Source organism: Vipera berus (assembly GCF_964194415.1).
Source record: "Vipera berus genome assembly, chromosome: Z".
Taxonomy (NCBI): Eukaryota; Metazoa; Chordata; class Lepidosauria; order Squamata; family Viperidae; genus Vipera; species Vipera berus.
The window spans coordinates 773,652-790,474 of NC_138205.1; the positions used below are offsets into that span (position 1 = coordinate 773,652).

General features: G+C 60.0%; 2 protein-coding genes across 2 annotated transcripts; one reads left to right on the forward strand and one right to left on the reverse strand.

Moving 5' to 3' along the window:
* The first annotated feature begins 2,918 nt into the window (after window positions 1-2,918).
* On the forward strand, window positions 2,919-10,790 carry LOC308678520 (7SK snRNA methylphosphate capping enzyme-like). The gene is made up of 4 exons (XM_081345742.1): window positions 2,919-4,669; window positions 8,271-8,489; window positions 8,708-8,834; window positions 9,785-10,790. Exons 1-4 carry the CDS (start codon window positions 3,197-3,199, stop codon window positions 9,835-9,837), a joined length of 1,872 nt encoding a protein of 623 aa, XP_081201868.1. The 5' UTR covers window positions 2,919-3,196; the 3' UTR covers window positions 9,838-10,790.
* A 427-nt stretch (window positions 10,791-11,217) lies between these two features.
* LOC308678521 (protein phosphatase 1 regulatory subunit 35-like) lies at window positions 11,218-13,806 on the reverse strand. Its single transcript, XM_081345743.1, has 4 exons — window positions 13,205-13,806; window positions 12,705-12,969; window positions 11,722-11,852; window positions 11,218-11,537 (listed from the first exon to the last, which is right to left on the reverse strand). The coding sequence occupies exons 1-4, from the start codon at window positions 13,391-13,393 to the stop codon at window positions 11,364-11,366; spliced, it is 759 nt and encodes a 252-aa protein (XP_081201869.1). The 5' UTR covers window positions 13,394-13,806; the 3' UTR covers window positions 11,218-11,363.
* Between the last annotated feature and the right edge of the window lie 3,017 nt (window positions 13,807-16,823).

Genomic DNA, 16,823 nt, shown 5'->3' on the forward strand with positions numbered 1-16,823 from the left:
CTCTCAACCCAATGGTCATCCTAGGCCAGATGCCTCCAAGGAGCTCCCAAAGAGGAGATGGGAATGTTCCCCTACAATAAGTGGGGCTTGGAGGCATCTGCTTCCATCTGAATGCAGTCCTGAGTCTTCACAACTGATAGGGTAGACCTGTCCTCCATGAATCTCCTTTAAAGCCACTCCAGAGCGGCCACCATTCTTGTGGGTAGCAAAATGGTGGAATTACACAAACATGAGAACTCTCCGAGCAGGAATTTTCACCTTCATGGCTTCCTTAGTACCTTAAGGTACCTGGCGTCCTAGGTTTAAATGAAAAATATTACATTTGAAGGTTTTTTAAGGCAAACTTTTTGTTTTTGCTAACATTTCATCCTGCTCATTTTGATCTCTACCAATAGGTTTCCCCACGAGATCTCTGAGGGATCTTCTCACAAAAAGGGGATCGAGGGAGCTTATTTTGGGGCTACTACTAATAATAATAATAAACCTTTATTGTCAAAGTACAACATGTGTACATTGAGATTAGCTGAGCCTCCCCCTGTGCTCTCTCCCCCCAACACACAGTGACAACAAACCCCCCATCCCACCACACTATGTGAACCAACTACACCACACACCGGCCTCCCAAGTCAATTCTGCATAAGATTATGTCCCATTTAAAAGCCTACTAAAGGATCAAATGGATTTTTTTTTTTGAGGATGATGCCAGAAGCCATTTTCTTGGTTGGGAACAAAAGGTTGACTCTTCCTAGTTTTCTGTTGGTTCAAATTCTAACTAAATTTTGGTGAGAAGAGCTCATGTATTAGTGAAATAAATAAAAATACAGGCAGGGAGGGACTCCTCTTAAAGCAGCGACCAGGAAAAGCCATATTTGCTGCTGAACCCAAGAAATCTTGACATGGAGCCTCATTCTGAGGTAAAAAAAAAGTGCCTGTAGGGCCTCAGGATTCCCATCCTTTTCCCTGCTGGTTTTACTGGCATTTTGTAGGCAAAGGAAAGACTGTAAAATTAAGAATCAAAGCGCTCTCCTGTGCGACAGGAGGGATTTTAATGTGGATTTTCGATGCTGCGGCATCCATGACAAAGCAAACCTGGCAGCTCAGTGCTTTTTCTCGCTTGTTTTTTTCGTGAGGTAAAATAAAAGCGCGGGTAGACAGAAGCGGGGCTTTTGTGTCGTATTTGTGCCACAACGGCAAACTTCTCTTGTTTGCTTTAAAACTCAACATTACCTCAGTTTTTTTTTTAAAAAAAGTTAATTTTTTCCTTTGCGCCCTTAAACTAAGGTAAAAAACCCCCTACGAGCGAGAAGCGCGCGCACCCGCTTCTGCTCTAACGCGCAGGCGCGTCCCCAGCACGCGCCTCCGCACATCCGGGTCTCCGTTGGCCTCGAAGGGGGCGTGTCTCCCTCGCTCTCTAGCACTGAGTCATGGAATCTCAGGGACCCGCTTGTTGCACCGCAGGCTCGCGCGCCGCGCAGGCGCACAAGAGCCGAACTGAGCGGCGGAGACTATACGGCTCTTTGCAGCCTTGCGCGGTGCAATTGCGACTTTTGCGTCGGGGCTCAGGAAAAATCCCGCCCGTTTGCAACCGCTTTCCGCTACGAAAAGGAGGTTGGCCGTCTGCTGTTTGCAAGCACACACCCGCTGAGCCAGATGCACAGCTTGGTGGAGGGCGAGAGGTTGAGCCTCTGCGCCTAATTGGGGGTGTAAAAGATCCGAACAACACAGGGCAGTTAGGAGGCGTGGGGGGCCTTTAGCTAGGATTGATATAATACATTGCAAAGGGGGTACAAGCCAGTCAATCTCTAAACCTGGCTTGCAAGAACGCTGCAGCGCCCGGAAGCGTCTTTACACTTGTGGTTGCTTATCTGGAGGCGAGCAAGAGCGTGCGAGTAACGCGAAACATACCGGGAAGTAAGCGAGACAGCGGATGGCTGTGGGCGTTTTCGACTTACAACTACCCATCTTCTGCAGACCAGCCTGTGCAAAGGCGGTGTGGGCTGTAGATAATGGGGGTTGCAGTCCCAATACTTGTGCCCGGCCCTACAGGGCCAGTGCAAAGAAAAGCCGAAAATCTTAAATCTACTGCGGGGGGGGGAGGGAACGGAGTGATTGCACACACGCACGCGCTTGAATTTGCTTTTCTAAGGCAGGAGGGCGGGCGCCGCCCTTCGCACATGTGCAGTGTGTATCCTGGACTCTCGAAAACTACAAGGGCCAGGAGGCTTTGCGGCCCTCTCCCTTCGGGAAGCGACGCCACGTGACCCTCCACAACTGCCCATATTGGGAGCCCTTTGCTGCTGTTGTTGTTGTTTACATGTAAGGCGGAATTTGCTCCTGTCTCCTCGGTTTTCGATCCAAACATCCATCCCTGCGGCAACAAGCAAGTTTCTCTTTAGGAGACGTGAAGATCCGCTGTGGAGACTTATACTGACGCCTGCAAAGAGGACTAGAAGCCTTAACAGACTTAGGTGGTCCTGCTCCCACCTTTATATTCTACGCAGAGAATTATTCTTTAATTATTTCCATCGTTAATAACAATAGTAAACCTTTTCCTACGAGGAATGTAAGCTTTGGACCGAAGCAACACTGTCACGGGCACGTGATAAGCCCCGCCCTCAGCAAACAAGGACCCTCGCCCACACTTTCCAGAAAATTATCTCGGAATGTTGATTGGTTAAAGACACGATATATCGCTCCTCCTATTGGTCGAAATGGGATAAAGGAGGCGGGAGTAAGGGGGGAGGTGGCTCCTGGAACGGCTTCTAGAGAAGATTCCAATTGGCTCCGAATCCACGCCTGTGGCGACAGCCGCGAACGTCGATTGGCCGAAGCTCCGAGAAGGGGGCGCGTCTTCCTTCGGCCCCACCCCTCGCGTATATAAATCACCGTCGCAGGGGTAGCGTGCCATCGCGGGAAAGTCGTAGGCGCGAAGCGCTCTTTCTCCGGCGGCGCGGGCTTGCGCGCGCATGCGTCGCGAGCGACGGGCGGGATGTCTCTGCGCGTGCGCGTCGGCCACTGAGGCGCGCGGGCGGGAGCACTGCGACTGCGCCGCGCGGGGCCTGCCGGGCCGGCGCTCGAGCGCGCGTCCGCACGGCGCAGGCGTAGGAGGTTCGGAGCGCTGACTGAGGCGGCCGCGGAGAACCCAGCTCAGCGCCGCGGCGGCTGCCGGGCCCGCACCCCGCTCGCCCGGCCAGGCATGATCGAGATGGCCACCGACAAGGAGACCTTCCTCGTCCCGGCGCCGCCGCCGCCACTGCTGAAGGCCCGGGGCGAGGACGGGGCGCCTCAGGAGCCGCCGCCGGCCGAAGAGCCCCAGCGCCGGGAGGAGCCGGCCTCCGAGCAGCTCCAGCGGGCCCGCAACGGCTTCCAGGCGCCCCCGCGGGCCCCGGCCGGCGGCAAGCGGCGCAACAGCTGCCACCTCGGGGGCGGCGGCGGCGGCGGCGGGGGCTTCAAGCCCCCGGCCTTCAAGCGGCGGCGCCGGGTGAACTCGGAGTGCGACCCGGTGCTTCCCTCGAAGTTCCTGCTGGGCGGCAACATCTTCGACCCGCTGAACCTCAACAGCCTCCTGGACGAGGAGGTGAACCGGGCGCTGAACGCCGAGACGCCCAAGTCGTCGCCGCTGCCGGCCAAGGGCCGCGACCCGGTGGAGATCCTCATCCCCAAGGACATCACCGACCCGCTCAGCCTCAACAACGCCCAGGAGGACCCGCCCGTGCTGGCCTCGCCCCTCAAGGCCGGGCGCAAGCGGCACCGACACCGGGGCAACCAGCGGGCCGTGGCGGGCTCGGAGGGGCCCGGCAAGCCCCCCGCCGCCGCCGCCCCTTCCTGCAAGTCGTGCCAGAAGGCCTGCAACGGGACCACCCCGCAGCCCTACGAACTCAACACCGCCATCAACTGCAGGGACGAGGTGGTCTCCCCGCTGCTGCTGGAGGGCGGGGAGCAGCCCCCCGCCCAGCAGGCCTCCGGGAGCTCCGCCCCCTCTTGCCCTTCCTCCACCTCTTCAAGTGCCGGGAGTCGCCACCACCATCACCACCACCACCACCACCGCAAAAGGCGCAGGACTTGTAGCAAATCCGAAGGGTCCGGTGGCAGCCGGCAGCAGGGGAGCGGCCACCTGTCCGGGGAGCAGCCCGGCCGGAGCAGCCCGGAGCAGGGGCCGAGCGTGCCCCCCCGCAGCCGTCACCCCCAGGCGGCTTCGTCCATGCATCAACCGCAGCCTCGCCGGGCCGAGCGCCACAAGTTCCAGTACGGCAACTACTGCAAGTACTATGGGTACCGCAACCCTGACTGTGAAGACGTTCGGCTACGGGCCATGAAGCCGGAGTGGTTCCGAGGCCGAGAGGTGCTGGACATTGGATGCAACGTGGGCCACCTGACCTTGAGTGTGGCCAAAAAGTGGGGCCCGGCCCGAATGGTGGGGCTGGACATTGACGGGGCCCTGATTCATTCGGCTCGGCAGAATATCCGCCACTACCTTTCCGAGGAGATGCAGGAAGAGCAGCAGCAGCAGAGGCCCCAGGACAGTCACGGCAAGGGCGAGGCGGGTACCCCAGCCAAGAAAACCTTTCCTGCCTCTCTCATGGCCAGCCGGGGTCCAATTGCTGCGCCCAGGGTACCCCAGGACGGGGTTGATGCAGCGGTCTTCCCTAACAATGTGATCTTTGTTAAGGTGAGTGTGAGAGAGGCCTGTTTTGGCCCTCCCCGGAAACTCCTTCAGCTTCCCCGTGTGTGGAGGGGTCCTCAGCCATTCTACGGCAGGCCCTTGCCCGTGAATGGCTGAGGATGGGCACTTAACAGGTGAGGGTGGGGGGCCAATGAGGCCACGAAAAGGGGCTTTTGGAGGTGGGGGCTTGTGAGTTCTGGGCTGCAAAGGGCTTGAGGTGAGGGGAATTTGTGACAACCCATAACCAGCAGGGTCAGGTGGCCTTTCTGGTGCCCAGGGGGAAGAAGGAAAATCCTGCCTCAAGGGAAGGGTGATGAGGCTGCTGTCAAGATTCCCACCCCACCCCCAGCAACTCCAGGGCAGCGAGGCCTGGGGGAGATGCTGAGAAGCTGGGGAAGGGGCCTTGTGAGGGTGGGGGGGATGAAGTGGACCTTGGAGAATGGGGAGGGAGGGGGGTCTGCTTCTTTCCAGTTCAAAGATGTGTATTGTATTCTGCTTCCTCTTGGGGGCATCCTATTGGCCGAGGGTTTGGGGAAATTGAAAGGGGAGCCTTCCCCATAGCTCCCCGCATGAATTTGGGGAGGGTCCCCAGGAGCCCCTCAGTACCAGCTTTGCTCTGGGCAAGGGGCGGATTCTGCTGGGAGGGAGCGCCCGCTGCATGTGTGTTGAGCAGGCTTCAACCTCAAGCCCCATGGGGGTTGGCTTCCAAGACGCGATTTTCCCCCCCCCCCCATTTCTTAGAAATCGGAGGCATTTTGGGGTGCCCACCCCTTCCCACGCAGGCAGAGGTAAGCTTCGCTCTGTTCCCCACCCCCCACCCCGCTTTCCTTTGGGTACAGCGACTGTGAACAAGTGGCCTGGCCTGAAGGGAGAAGTAACTGGGAGGCAGAATGAGAGCTGGAATTCAGTTGAAACTACACACACACACACACACACACACACACACACACACACAGCTGCCATGCTTCCTTCTCTTTGGCCTGGATCGAACCTAAAGTGGAGCCCCAGGAGCTCCTTGGGGGGGCGGGGGGGGGAAGAGAGCAAGGGAGGAGATGACCTTGGCCAAGATAGGCAGAGGAACCCTTTACTCTAGCAAAGGGGGGGGGCTGAAATGTTCTAGTGTCCAAATAACAGGTGGGCAACCCCCCCCCATTCACTGAAGATGAAGAAGTGGGGGGAGGAGCAGAGCCCAATCAGATTTTCAAGATTCTGCTACAGGTAATTCTCAGGTTAAGGACCGCCACTCTGCCCAAAATTTACATTGCTATAAGCAGAAGTTTTCTTGAATTTTGCCCCCTTTGGCGACTTCCCTTGCCAAAATTGTCACGCGAATCGCTGCAGTTAAGTGAGTAGCGTGGTTGTTAAACTGAGTCCGGCTTCACCCGTGGACTTGGTTTGCCAGGAGGTCGCAAAAGGGGGAATCGCGTGATGCTGCGGGCGTTGCCACAGTTCTTTAAGTGGAAAAGAAAATGGTCGCAAGTCACTTCTTTCCCAGTGCTGCGGTAACTTCAAGTGGTCACTAAATGAACTGTTGCAAGTCGAGGACTACCTGTATGGTAAGCCTTGTCTGTAAAAGCAGTCCTCGGAGCCCAGCCTGCCTGCAGGGGCTGAGCCCTCTTCCCCCGTCTGCCTGGTGAGCGTAAAGGCAGAGGAGAGTGGCCTTTGGGGGGGGAGTCCTCGGGAACCCCCCTGCCTCATAAGAAGCCTAGGATCGCCCCTTTGAGGCTGGCGTGGCCTTGCCAAACCTGAGGCCTGAGTGTTGCACGATCCCGCTTGCCGGCCCTCGGCTCCTTCCTCAGGGAAGAGGCTTCTACCAGGTCTGTTGGGTTTAGTAAAAAATGAGGTGCAGCTGATCCCCCCCCCCTTTCCTGGCTCTCCAGCCCAAGGCTCAGGGTTGCCGGCTTGGAGGGAGGTGGTCTGAGCGCAGCTGGAGCCCTGGCAGCTGTGCTGGTCTCAAGGTCGCAAAGCGGGCTGTGCCGTCCTGGCTCCTCCAGCAAGAACCTTGAGGCGCGGTCCCCCAGATCGGTCTCCCAAGGCCTTGCGGTCACTCCGCTGGGACTCTTCCCCCGTCTTCTTTCGTGGCCTCTGCAGGTCCACAGGTGGGAGAGACGGGGAGCCCCTTTTTCCCCACTGGGTGGGTGGCTGTGGCCCTGATCTCCCCTTCCAGGGATTGGGTCCCGCAAGGACGCATTTGTAGTGGAGAATATTCCTCGCTCGGGGGTGGGGGGGTGGATTTTGGCCGGGGTTTGTTGTCTGAGCTTGCCTTTTTGCTCCCGGATGCTTCGTCGTCAAGCTAGGCTCCAAAAGGACTTTGGGGGACCCCCTGCAGTCATGTGATTTGCATTCGAACGCTTGGCACTTAACTCACATTTATGACGGTTGCAGTGTCCCGGGGTCACACCGTTACCCTTTTGCGGCCTTCTGACAACCAAAGTCAAGGGAGAAGGCAGATTCACTTAACCAGGTTACTAACTTAACGACTGCAGTGGTTCACCCAAGCAACGTGGCCAGGAAAGGTGTAAAATGGGGCAAAACTCCCCCAACAGCTGTCTGGCTTAGCAACATGAATTTTGGGCTCAATTCTGGTCGTAAGTTGAAGACCACCTGTACCGGGGGCCCAAGGCAGGCTGGCCCTGACAGGCCTTAGCTAGCAAGTTTTCCAGAACCCACCACGGGTAGGACAAGAACATATGTGGCTAAAAGGTAAAGGTTCCCCCGCACATGCGTGCCAGTCGTTTCCGACTCTAGGGGCCGGTGCTCATCTCCGTTTCAAAGCCGAAGAGCCGGCGCTTGTCCGAGGACGTCTCCGTGGTCATGTGGCCGGCATGACTAGACGCCAAAGGCGCACGGAACGCTGTTCCCTTCCCACCGGAGTGGTCCCTATTTTTCTACTTGCATTTTTACGTGCTTTCGAACTGCTAGGTTGGCAGAAGCTGGGACGAGTAACAGGCGCTCACTCTGTTATGCGGCACTTGGGATTCGACCCGCCAAACTGCCGACCTTCTGATCGACAAGCTCAGCATCCTAACCCACTGAGCCACCGCGTCCCTAAAACACGCGTTGCATTGGCCGGGAATCGAACCCGGGCGTCCCGCATGGCAGGCGAGAATTCTACCACTGAACCACCAATGCACCCTTTGAACCACCAATGCACCGTGTGGCTAGGCTACAGTTAATCACGTTTTGTTTGATTAGGTGGCTTTCTTAATAGACGGTAGGAATGCAGCAAACGTAATAGATCTTGGACTTCAGCAAAGGGGTGGGAAAGAGCTGGCTGGGGAATTCTGGGAGTTGAAGTCCACAGGTTGGGAGGTCTCTGTCCTAAAGAGACAGACGCGGCTGAGAATTAAGAATGGAAAACCCACGGGGGGGGGGGCTCTGGGGGTGGGAAGACTTTGGGAGCCTTGCTCGTTGAGCAGGATCCCCTCAGCACGCTGGTGACGTCTGGGTGGGCAGCTTTTCCCTGCCTGGCCCAGAGACGCTGAAGCGTGTGTGGGGGAGGGGGAGGGGTGTAGCACATGGGGCAGAGCCTCTCCCCCGAGGGTTCAACTGGAGCCGAGCCCACCCCCAAGTCCAGCAGCAGACCAACCCTCCGCTTCCTCGGCAGGGCAACTACGTCCTGGACCGGGATGAGCTGCTGGAAGCTCAGAAGCCGGAGTACGACGTGATCCTCTGCCTGAGCGTCACTAAGTGGGTGCAGCTGAACTGGGGCGACGAGGGGCTGAAGCGCCTCTTCAAACGCATCTACCGCCACCTTCGGCCCGGCGGGGTCCTGGTCCTGGAGCCCCAGGCCTGGTCCTCCTACAAGAAGAGGAAGAACCTGACGGTGAGTGAGGGGCCGGCTCGGCCCCCAGGGGTGGGTGGGAAGGGTCTTCATGCAGCGAGGGAGCAGCGACCCCTCGCTGCGCACTCACCCGTGCCAGGGCTAGGCCCCGGGCAGGGCGCAGCTTCAGCAGGGGTGGGCTCCCACTCGCCTGGTGTCCGCAGAGGCGGGCAGGGGCCGCCCTGCCAGCTGGCGCAAATCCTCCCCCCTCCCGCCCCCAGGAGACGATATCCAGGCACTTCCACCGGATCAAGCTGAAGCCTGACCAGTTCCCCCCCTACCTGACCTCCTCCGAAGTGGGCTTCTCCAGCTACGAACTGGTGGCCATGCCCAGGAACACCCCGAAAGGTGGGTGGGCAGGTGGGTGGGCGCGGGGGCAAGGGATGGGCCGAGACAGCCCCAAGCAAAAGGGCTAGGGGCTTGGAGGGTGGGGGTCCTCCCGCAGATGCCAGGGCGGCACCCTCTGGAATTGGCAGCCGGGGGAGGGGGGCTCCCGAAGGCATTGGGGGTGGGGGGTGAGGGGGAGGTGCTGGGTTGGCACCAGGGGGCCGAGGGCGTGCTCAGTTGTGGAAGCTCACAGGAATGTGGAGCCAGGATCTGTCTTGGCCCAACTCCCTCCTCGGGGCAGTTGCAAGAGGGGGGGGCAATACCTGCCTGGCAAGAAAGACCCTTGACCTGCACATGGCTGGGGAGGCCGTTCCTCCCCGCCCCCCCCCCCCCCCCCGCAAGGCCACTGAGCTCCTGCTAATCTGGACAGCCCAGCCAGAGAGAAGCCCCCCTGGATTTCAAAGAGAGAAACCACACACACACACACACACACACACACACCTGGGCTCTCCCAAGCCTCTCTGGCCAGCTGCAGACTTGGGACACACACACATACACACACACACACACACACACTCATCACCAGAATCTTTAATACAAGTCATGGAGGAGGCGCCCAGCACTCTAATCTGGAGCTCACACACACACACACACACACACACACACACACACACACACACACCCCAGAGTCTGCCATGTTCTTCCCTGCCATCCCAAAGCTGCCAGTGGGGAAGGGGCAACTGCTGGGGACTGAAACTTTCCAAAGAGGAAATGCATCCTGCCCCCCCCCCCAGACATGGGCTCCTGTGGGGACGCTCCAGCATGAGGGCTGGGTGGGTGGGAGGAGGAGGACGGCTGACATCTCCCCCCATCTGCCTGCTGGCAATTGACCAAGATGCAGGGGGGGGGCTGCCCTACCTGCAGGCCCCCCAGCCCCCAACAGCCCTTTCTGCTCTTCCCCCTCCCTCCAGGATTCCAGCGCCCCATCTATCTCTTCCACAAGGGCCACTCCGGGGCCCACTGAGGAGCCTGGCCAGACCTGGAGGGCCTCCCCGGCTGCCGCCGCCCCCTCCTCTTTTCTCCATGTGCCACGGCTGCTTCTCCAGGGGTGGGGGCGGCCGGACTAGCCCCCCCCCCACTGATGAATGTCGGCGTCTTCTAAAGGCAGAGGGCCAGCGAGGTACAAACGGGCGATGGATTTTGGAGCTGCCCGGCCTGGCCTTGCCAAAAGAGCCCGGGGGGGGGGGGCAGAGCAGCTCTTCTGGGACCCTCCGGCAGTGCAGCCTGATGGGGGGGCAGGAACCATGGCGGATGGGGGGGGTTGAGGCACAAGCAAAGCAGCCTTGCCCAGGATGGGGCCTCAAGCGAAGTGAACAGAGCTTTCCCTCCCCCCCCCCAGGCAAAAAAAATATCTACCCAGGCTGCTCATGCGCCCCCCCCTCAAGCTCCTTTTATTTTCAGGTGGGGGAGGGGTAACCAGACACATTCTGCTCCATCAAAAAAGCCTGGGTGGATGAAAGGGTGCCCCCTCCCCCCCAGGGAGAATGACAGCATGGCAGCCAGCCTCGTCTGGTTCCTAACTCAACTGCATCGCCATCTCTCCTCAGGAAAAGGGGGGGTGCTTCATTGGTCCTGCAGCACTGGGGGGGGCAAGAGGCTCAGTTCCAGGGGGCTCAGCTGATCTGGGAGGTCCCACAAAGTCCTCTGCCCAGAGCACCCCCACCCTTTTTTTGCAATGGGAATAAAGATGTAACACCCGCCAGGCCAGCTGTGCCCCCCCATGAAAAAGCCCCCCTCCTCCCAGCCCTGAGCTGCCTGCTGGAGGGTCAAAAAGAGCCCCCCCCCAAAAAAAATAACCCTGTAGAAGTAAAGTGATCTTGTTTGAACGGAGTTTTATCTTTTAAAAAAAGTTGATTATATATATATATATATGTATATGTATATATATATATATAAAAATAAAACCTTTACAGATTATTACCTGCTGTTGTGCCAATCTCTGAAGAGAGGGAGGGAGGGAGGGGGACCAGGCACGGGGCGCCGAAGCAAAGCTCTGCTAGTGAAAAAATAAATCTCTCCCCTGCGCACAGGCAGTCCTCAACTTACAACGGTTTAGTGATGGGACCGTTTTTTCACACAACTGTTACAGCACCCCCACAGTCAGGTGACCAAAGCGCTGGGCAGTTGACTTGCATTTATGACGGCTGCAAGAGTCCCGGGATCACGTGGCTCCCCCCCCTTTTGAGACCTTCCGACAGTCAATGGGGAAGCCAGATTCATTTAACATTTGCGGCGGGAAGGGTCGTAAAACGGGGCAAAACTCATTTAGTGGAACTTTGGGCCACCTGTACTTGGGGGTTGGGGGGTCAGTCCTTCTGGCGGCAAAGCGAAAAACCACACCATCCACGGGCAGTTACAGTTTATGTATAAAACGTCACCGGATTTGTGTGTGTGTGTCGGGAGGGGGAGCGTGGGAATGAGGGGTGCTTGTGCATGAACAGCCAGCCCAAGGAGGAGGAGGAGGAGGCCAAAGTCCGTCTCCGGCCTTCCTCAGCTCGCCCACTGCTGCAGCTTCCGGTACATCAGGAAGGTGGTGGCCGGGTGGCGCCTCTGGGCCTGCAGCTTCAGGGGGGGCAGCCCCCCCACCTCCAGGAAGGGGGTCTCCGTGAACAGCTCCTCTGGCCGATAAAACGCCATCAAGTCGGGCCCTTCACCGGCCGCTTCCTGGAACAGAGGCGGGGAGGTTTGCGGGGGACAGAGTCGGGGGCACGCCGGTCAAGCTCACCGCCATCTGAGCCCACCATCACCTAGTGGATGGCGGACAAAGCCCCCCCCAGAGACACCCGCTGCGCCCACCCCACCCCGGGCACGTGCACCCGCCCCGAGGCGCTGCCAAGGGGGCACCCACCTTTCTGTCCCCGGGGTGGTGCTGGACAAGGGCGAGTCTCTCCTGCCCGGCTGAGCTGAGCAGTTCGTCGGTCGGCACCTGCAGGCTGATGAGGCCCCGGTAGAGCTGCTGGTCCCGGGGAATGTTCAGCCCTGGAAGAGCGGGCAGCGTGGGTGGGCCCAGGCAGTGGAGGGCCACTTTTTGCAAAGGGAAAGCTGTAATGGGCCTATTACAAGCCCTTGGGGGGGGCTGAAGTGCCCCAATGAATGGCCAGGAGTAAGCAAGCTTGGCTCTTTTATGACTCGTGGACTTCAACTCCCAGAATTCCCTGGGTGTAATGCATTCCTTTTGATAGGTGTGCCCATTGTGGCCTGTTTACTCTCTTGTAATCCCTTCCTCTGCAATCTCTCCACTCTAGGAAGTAGGAGAGAAAAATAAACCAGGCATGGGTGGCTCAGGAATTCTGGGAGTTGAAGTCCACGAGTCATCAAGGGGGCCATAGATTTCCCCCATGCTGGCTCAGGAATTCTGGGAGTTGAAGTCTGCGAGTCATAAAAGAGCCAAGCTTGCCTACCCCTGCGATAGACCCTCCTCCCCTAATACAGGCAGTCCTCAACTTACAACAGTTTAAAGTTACAATGGCACAGAAAAAAAGTGACTTACGACCGTTTTTCACACTTGTGACAGTCACAGTCACGTGATCAAAATTCGGGCAATTGGCAACCGACTCACATTTATGACGCAGTGCCCAGAGGTCGAGATTCACTTTTAACGACCGTGGCAAGGAAACGGGGCAAAATCCATTTAACAAATGTCTCCCTTAACAACATAAATTTTGGGCTCGACTGTGGCCGTAACTCAAGGACCGCCTGTAATCATTTAACCCAACGCATACGGCCGCTGCCCACTTGGCCTGTGTCCCCGGGCTGCGACTCCCGGGCGGTGGAGACTGCTGCCCGGCTGAGCTGCCCACCCCGCCGGGCCGCCCCTTCCCGCTTACTCACCCTCGCCCACGCGAGCTTCCGCGGCGCAGCGAGCCACGAAGGAGCGCCGCACCAGCCGCTCGGCCGCCTGCCGGGCATCGAAGGGCCGCTCGCGCGCGGCCCGCACCTCGGCGCCCAGGGCCAGGCTGCTGTGGGGCAGCGGGGCGCCCAGCGGGCAGGGGGCGGGCGGGGGGCGGCTGCCGACGGGCGGCCCGCGGGGCTCCCTCCTCGCCGGCCCGGAGGCGCCCTGCGGCTCCTCTCTCTGCTCTGCCATCCGGAAGCGGACCTGCCGGGGGAGAAAGAGCGCGGCGTTTTCCCACGGGAGCCCCCGGCCCACCCTCCGCAGGGAGCAGCCTCGGCTTGGGTGGGCCCCTCGAGGCCATCCAGTCGAGTCCTCGCGTGGGGCAGTAATTCCAAGAGGAACGAGCGGAGGCTCCGTGAAGGGAAGGGAAGGGAAGGCCGTCCTCACCACCCACCCTCCCCGCCCCACCGGGCAGCCCGATGCCCCCCTCCCCCCTTACGTGTCTGGGGCCCGTCTTCTCCTGGTGCTCCCGCCGCAGGATGCCGCCTCCGGCTCTGGCCGCGCCGCTCCGCTCCGGGGTGAGCGCCACGGCGGGGTCCGGGCTGCGGCAGGGCGAGGGCGGCGGGCGCGGGGTGGGCGCCGCGCAAGGGAGGCTCTCCCGGGGCGCCGCGGGAAGCGCGCCGGCCATGGCGGGAGGGAGGCGGGCCGCGAGCTCCGGGTGCAAGCTCCCCTTAGTCGCAGCAGCAGCAGCAATCCCGGCGCTGGCCGCGGATTAGGGGGGCTGTAGTCCTGCAAAGCCTGCCAACCGCCTGCAGCGTCGCTTTCCCGGGGCGGGCGGTTTCCAGGCGCCCTTGGCAGCTGTAGCTGCCGCCGCCGGAGGTTTCCAGGCTCCCCCTTCGCTTAGCTTTTCCAGGCACGAGCGCGCTTTCGCCTTCCCGTCCTCTCAACGGTCTTCCCCGAGTGGCGGCTCCGACCCGCCGCCGATCCCCACTTTTTCCGACCCGCCGCCGCTCCGAAGCAAGAGGGCGTCGTTCCGCTTCTCGTCGCCGCCGCCTCCGAAGTCTCGCTTTCCATCCAAGATGGCGTCCGATCTGAAAGTGCCCTATTCAAAAGCCGGGCAGGCCATAGAGTAGCGCAGTCCAGGAAGGTTCTTTCCGCCCAGGTGGAGAAAGGCAAAGAGCTCGCTTCCGCCACGGAGACGCCAAATCCTAGAGCGGCGTCGAGAGAAGGGACGGCTATTTTGGCCGCCACGCCGAATGCCGTAATGTCGTCACCACAGAGGTGGGCCGAGGGGCGGGGCCAGCGGGAGAAGTTTTTTTCTGGATACGTCACGGCCGCTTGGGGGTGAGGTGGGGGAAGAGCTGCGCTTGCGCACCAGCGCCTCAAAAATGGGCGGGGCCGTTTTGGCTCAGCTTGGGCACTTTTAAGGTCTGCGGACTTCAGTTCCTGGGGAATTCTGGGAATTGAAGTCCTCAGGCCTTAAAAGTCGCCAGGTTTGAGAAACGTTGTTTTGAAAGCCTATGGAGAGTCTCAGCCATTGTTTAAAAGGCTCGGTTAAAGAGGAAGCGATGCAAATGCAGCAACACCGCCCCCCCCCCCCCCGTTTCCAGGAACCCTTGGCGCTTTGTACCGAATCGCTGGGATTCTCCCCCGTGCTGGTTGTGGAGCATGGGACGCGAGGCTGGGCAAGGTTGTGCTAGATGCCCCGCGGAGGAAGAAGGCGCTCTGGAAAGAGCTCAGCGGGGCATCCCTACGCAGACAACCCCCCCACCCCCCATCTTCCCCAGCCGGGAATCTGAAGGATGCCGAAGGCGAGGAAGCCCCCGCGGGCTCCATTCCAGCTGTGCCCCCCCACTTTAAAGCAGGAGCCCCGCTTTGCACAGGGCGCCCACTCGCGGGGTGGGTGGGGTGGAGCGGGGGGGCCGAGGGAGCCCCTGCCCCCCCGGCTGCCAGGAAGAGCGATTACTTCGGGGCTGCTGGACGAGGTCTCCCCCCAGCCCTTCCCTCCCCAGGGGAGGAAATGCCTCGGCCGCTGCCAGGCATCCTTCTGCGCGCTTATTGTTCTTCCCCAACTGCAGCGGAAAGCGGGATCAAAGGGGAGCGGCGGGGAGGGGGGGCGCTTGGGTGGGACTCGGGGGTCCTCTGCGGGGGGGGGGGCGGGAGCGATCCCGCGGCTCGGGCTTTGCCACTCCAGTCTCGCCCGCACTTTGCAAAGAAAACGCCCCAGGCGCACAAGGCCTACTGGCGGGGAGGGGGGGGAAATTCCCCTTTCCAAAACGGGGAGGGGGGCGCAATCCTACGCATCTGCAAGGTGGGGCAGAGGTTACCCTCCCTCCCTCCCCAGGGCTTAACGCAGGGTTTGCCGGCAGGGGGATTCTGGGAATTGAAGTCCACCCTTCTCAAAGCCAAGCAAAGTTGGCCAGGTGGAACCGGGATCTTGAATGACGTCACGCCGACTGGCTTCCCTAGCCCCCCCCCCCATCCGCTCCCCCTGGCAGAGGCGAGCCGGGGCGCTTTCAGCTGCTGCCAAAGCAAACAGCGGCCGTCCGGCGGGGACGCTGCTGGCGCGCAACGGCTGCTCGGACGGGCGCAAGTCTGCGCTTCCCCCGACGGTGCCCGGCGCGGGGGGGGGGGGAAGGGGCGGCTCTTCACCCGCTGCGGGCCTGGCGAGGCGGCTGGGATTTCCCGGGTTGGGGAATCCACCTACCCCCCCCCCCGCCATGGAAAGCGGGGAACAAAAGATTCCCCAAGTTTGGAGAAAGACCCGCGCGGAGGGGAGGGGGCGGGCAGCGGGGGTGGGGGGGGAAGCTGACAACTCGGGCCTTGTGAGCAGGGGATGATGGGACTTGTAGTGCAATGCACCTGGACACGGGGGAGGGGGAGATAAGGGGGAGGAAAGGAGGTCCGGAGGAGGAGGAGGAGGAGGAGGAGGAGGGGGCGCCTTTGTGAAGGGGGGCGCGATCTGCGTTTCGTCCCATTGTCTAGCGCAGACAGCCCTCCCTCTCCCCTTTCCCCCCACCCGAAGGGGGCGGGCGGGGGTCCTCGTTGGCACCTTCACAGCCCCAGCAGCCCCCTCCCTCCCTCCCTCTTTCCCCGAATCCGTTTGCCAACTCCTGCTGGAGGGGGCGGGAGAGACGCTAAGTATCACTGCAGAGAAAAGCTAAATGGAGATATTCAAAACATGCAGAGAGGGCTGACAGATGAGGAACATCTGGACAGACTGTCGGGCAAGCTCCCCACCACACCCGCCCCCCTCCCCATCCAGTTCCTCCCCTCAGGGCCCCCCTTCTCTGTATCTCATCCCATCTCCGTGCCACCCCCCCACAAAATCCGGCTGCAGGCAAAACATTTATTGGGGTGTTGGAAGGGAGGTGCTCAGTCTAATTCAAACCAGGTTGGCTTGTACAGAGCCCGCCAGTAAGCAGCCTGGGACCCCCATTTCTCCCCCCCCCCCCAGCACTCTCGTCTGGAATCAATTTGGAGGCAGCTGCAGCATCTCTGGGGCGGCTCCTCCGGTGCAGAGGCCAAGCGAGAGTGCAGGCCCGCCAGGCGCCCACTGGGTGCTGCTGTCCGTGGGGCAGGTCCTTCCCAGCCTGGGGGGGGGGAGAGGGGGCTACAACCTGCAGCAAAATGGGTGAACAAGAGGAAAACTTTCCGGGGGGGGCTGAGAAAAAGTGGGCGGGAGGGCAAAGCACCTTGTTCAGGGAGTCCTCGGCTTACGACCAAAATTTATGTTGCTAAGTGAGACACTTCTGAAGGGAGTTTGGCCCCATTGGACGACTCTCCCCGTCACATTTGCAAACTGAATCGCTGCAGTTTGTTGAGCTGGTTGACACCGTCGTTTTAAGTGAGTCCGGCTTGCCCCCCCCCCCCGCATTCCTGCATTGACTTTGCTTGTCGGAAGGTCGCAAGAGGGGATCACGTGACACCACCCCCCCGGGACACACGCGATCGTCATAAATACGAGTCAGTTGCCTAATGTCTGAATTTTGACCGCAGGGATGCTGCAATGGCCTGAAAAATCAGTCACTTTTTTTAGTGCCGTTGTAATTTTGAACGGCCACTAAATAACTGTCGTAAGTCGAGGACTACCCGGGTACAACTGAGGCCAGCATTTT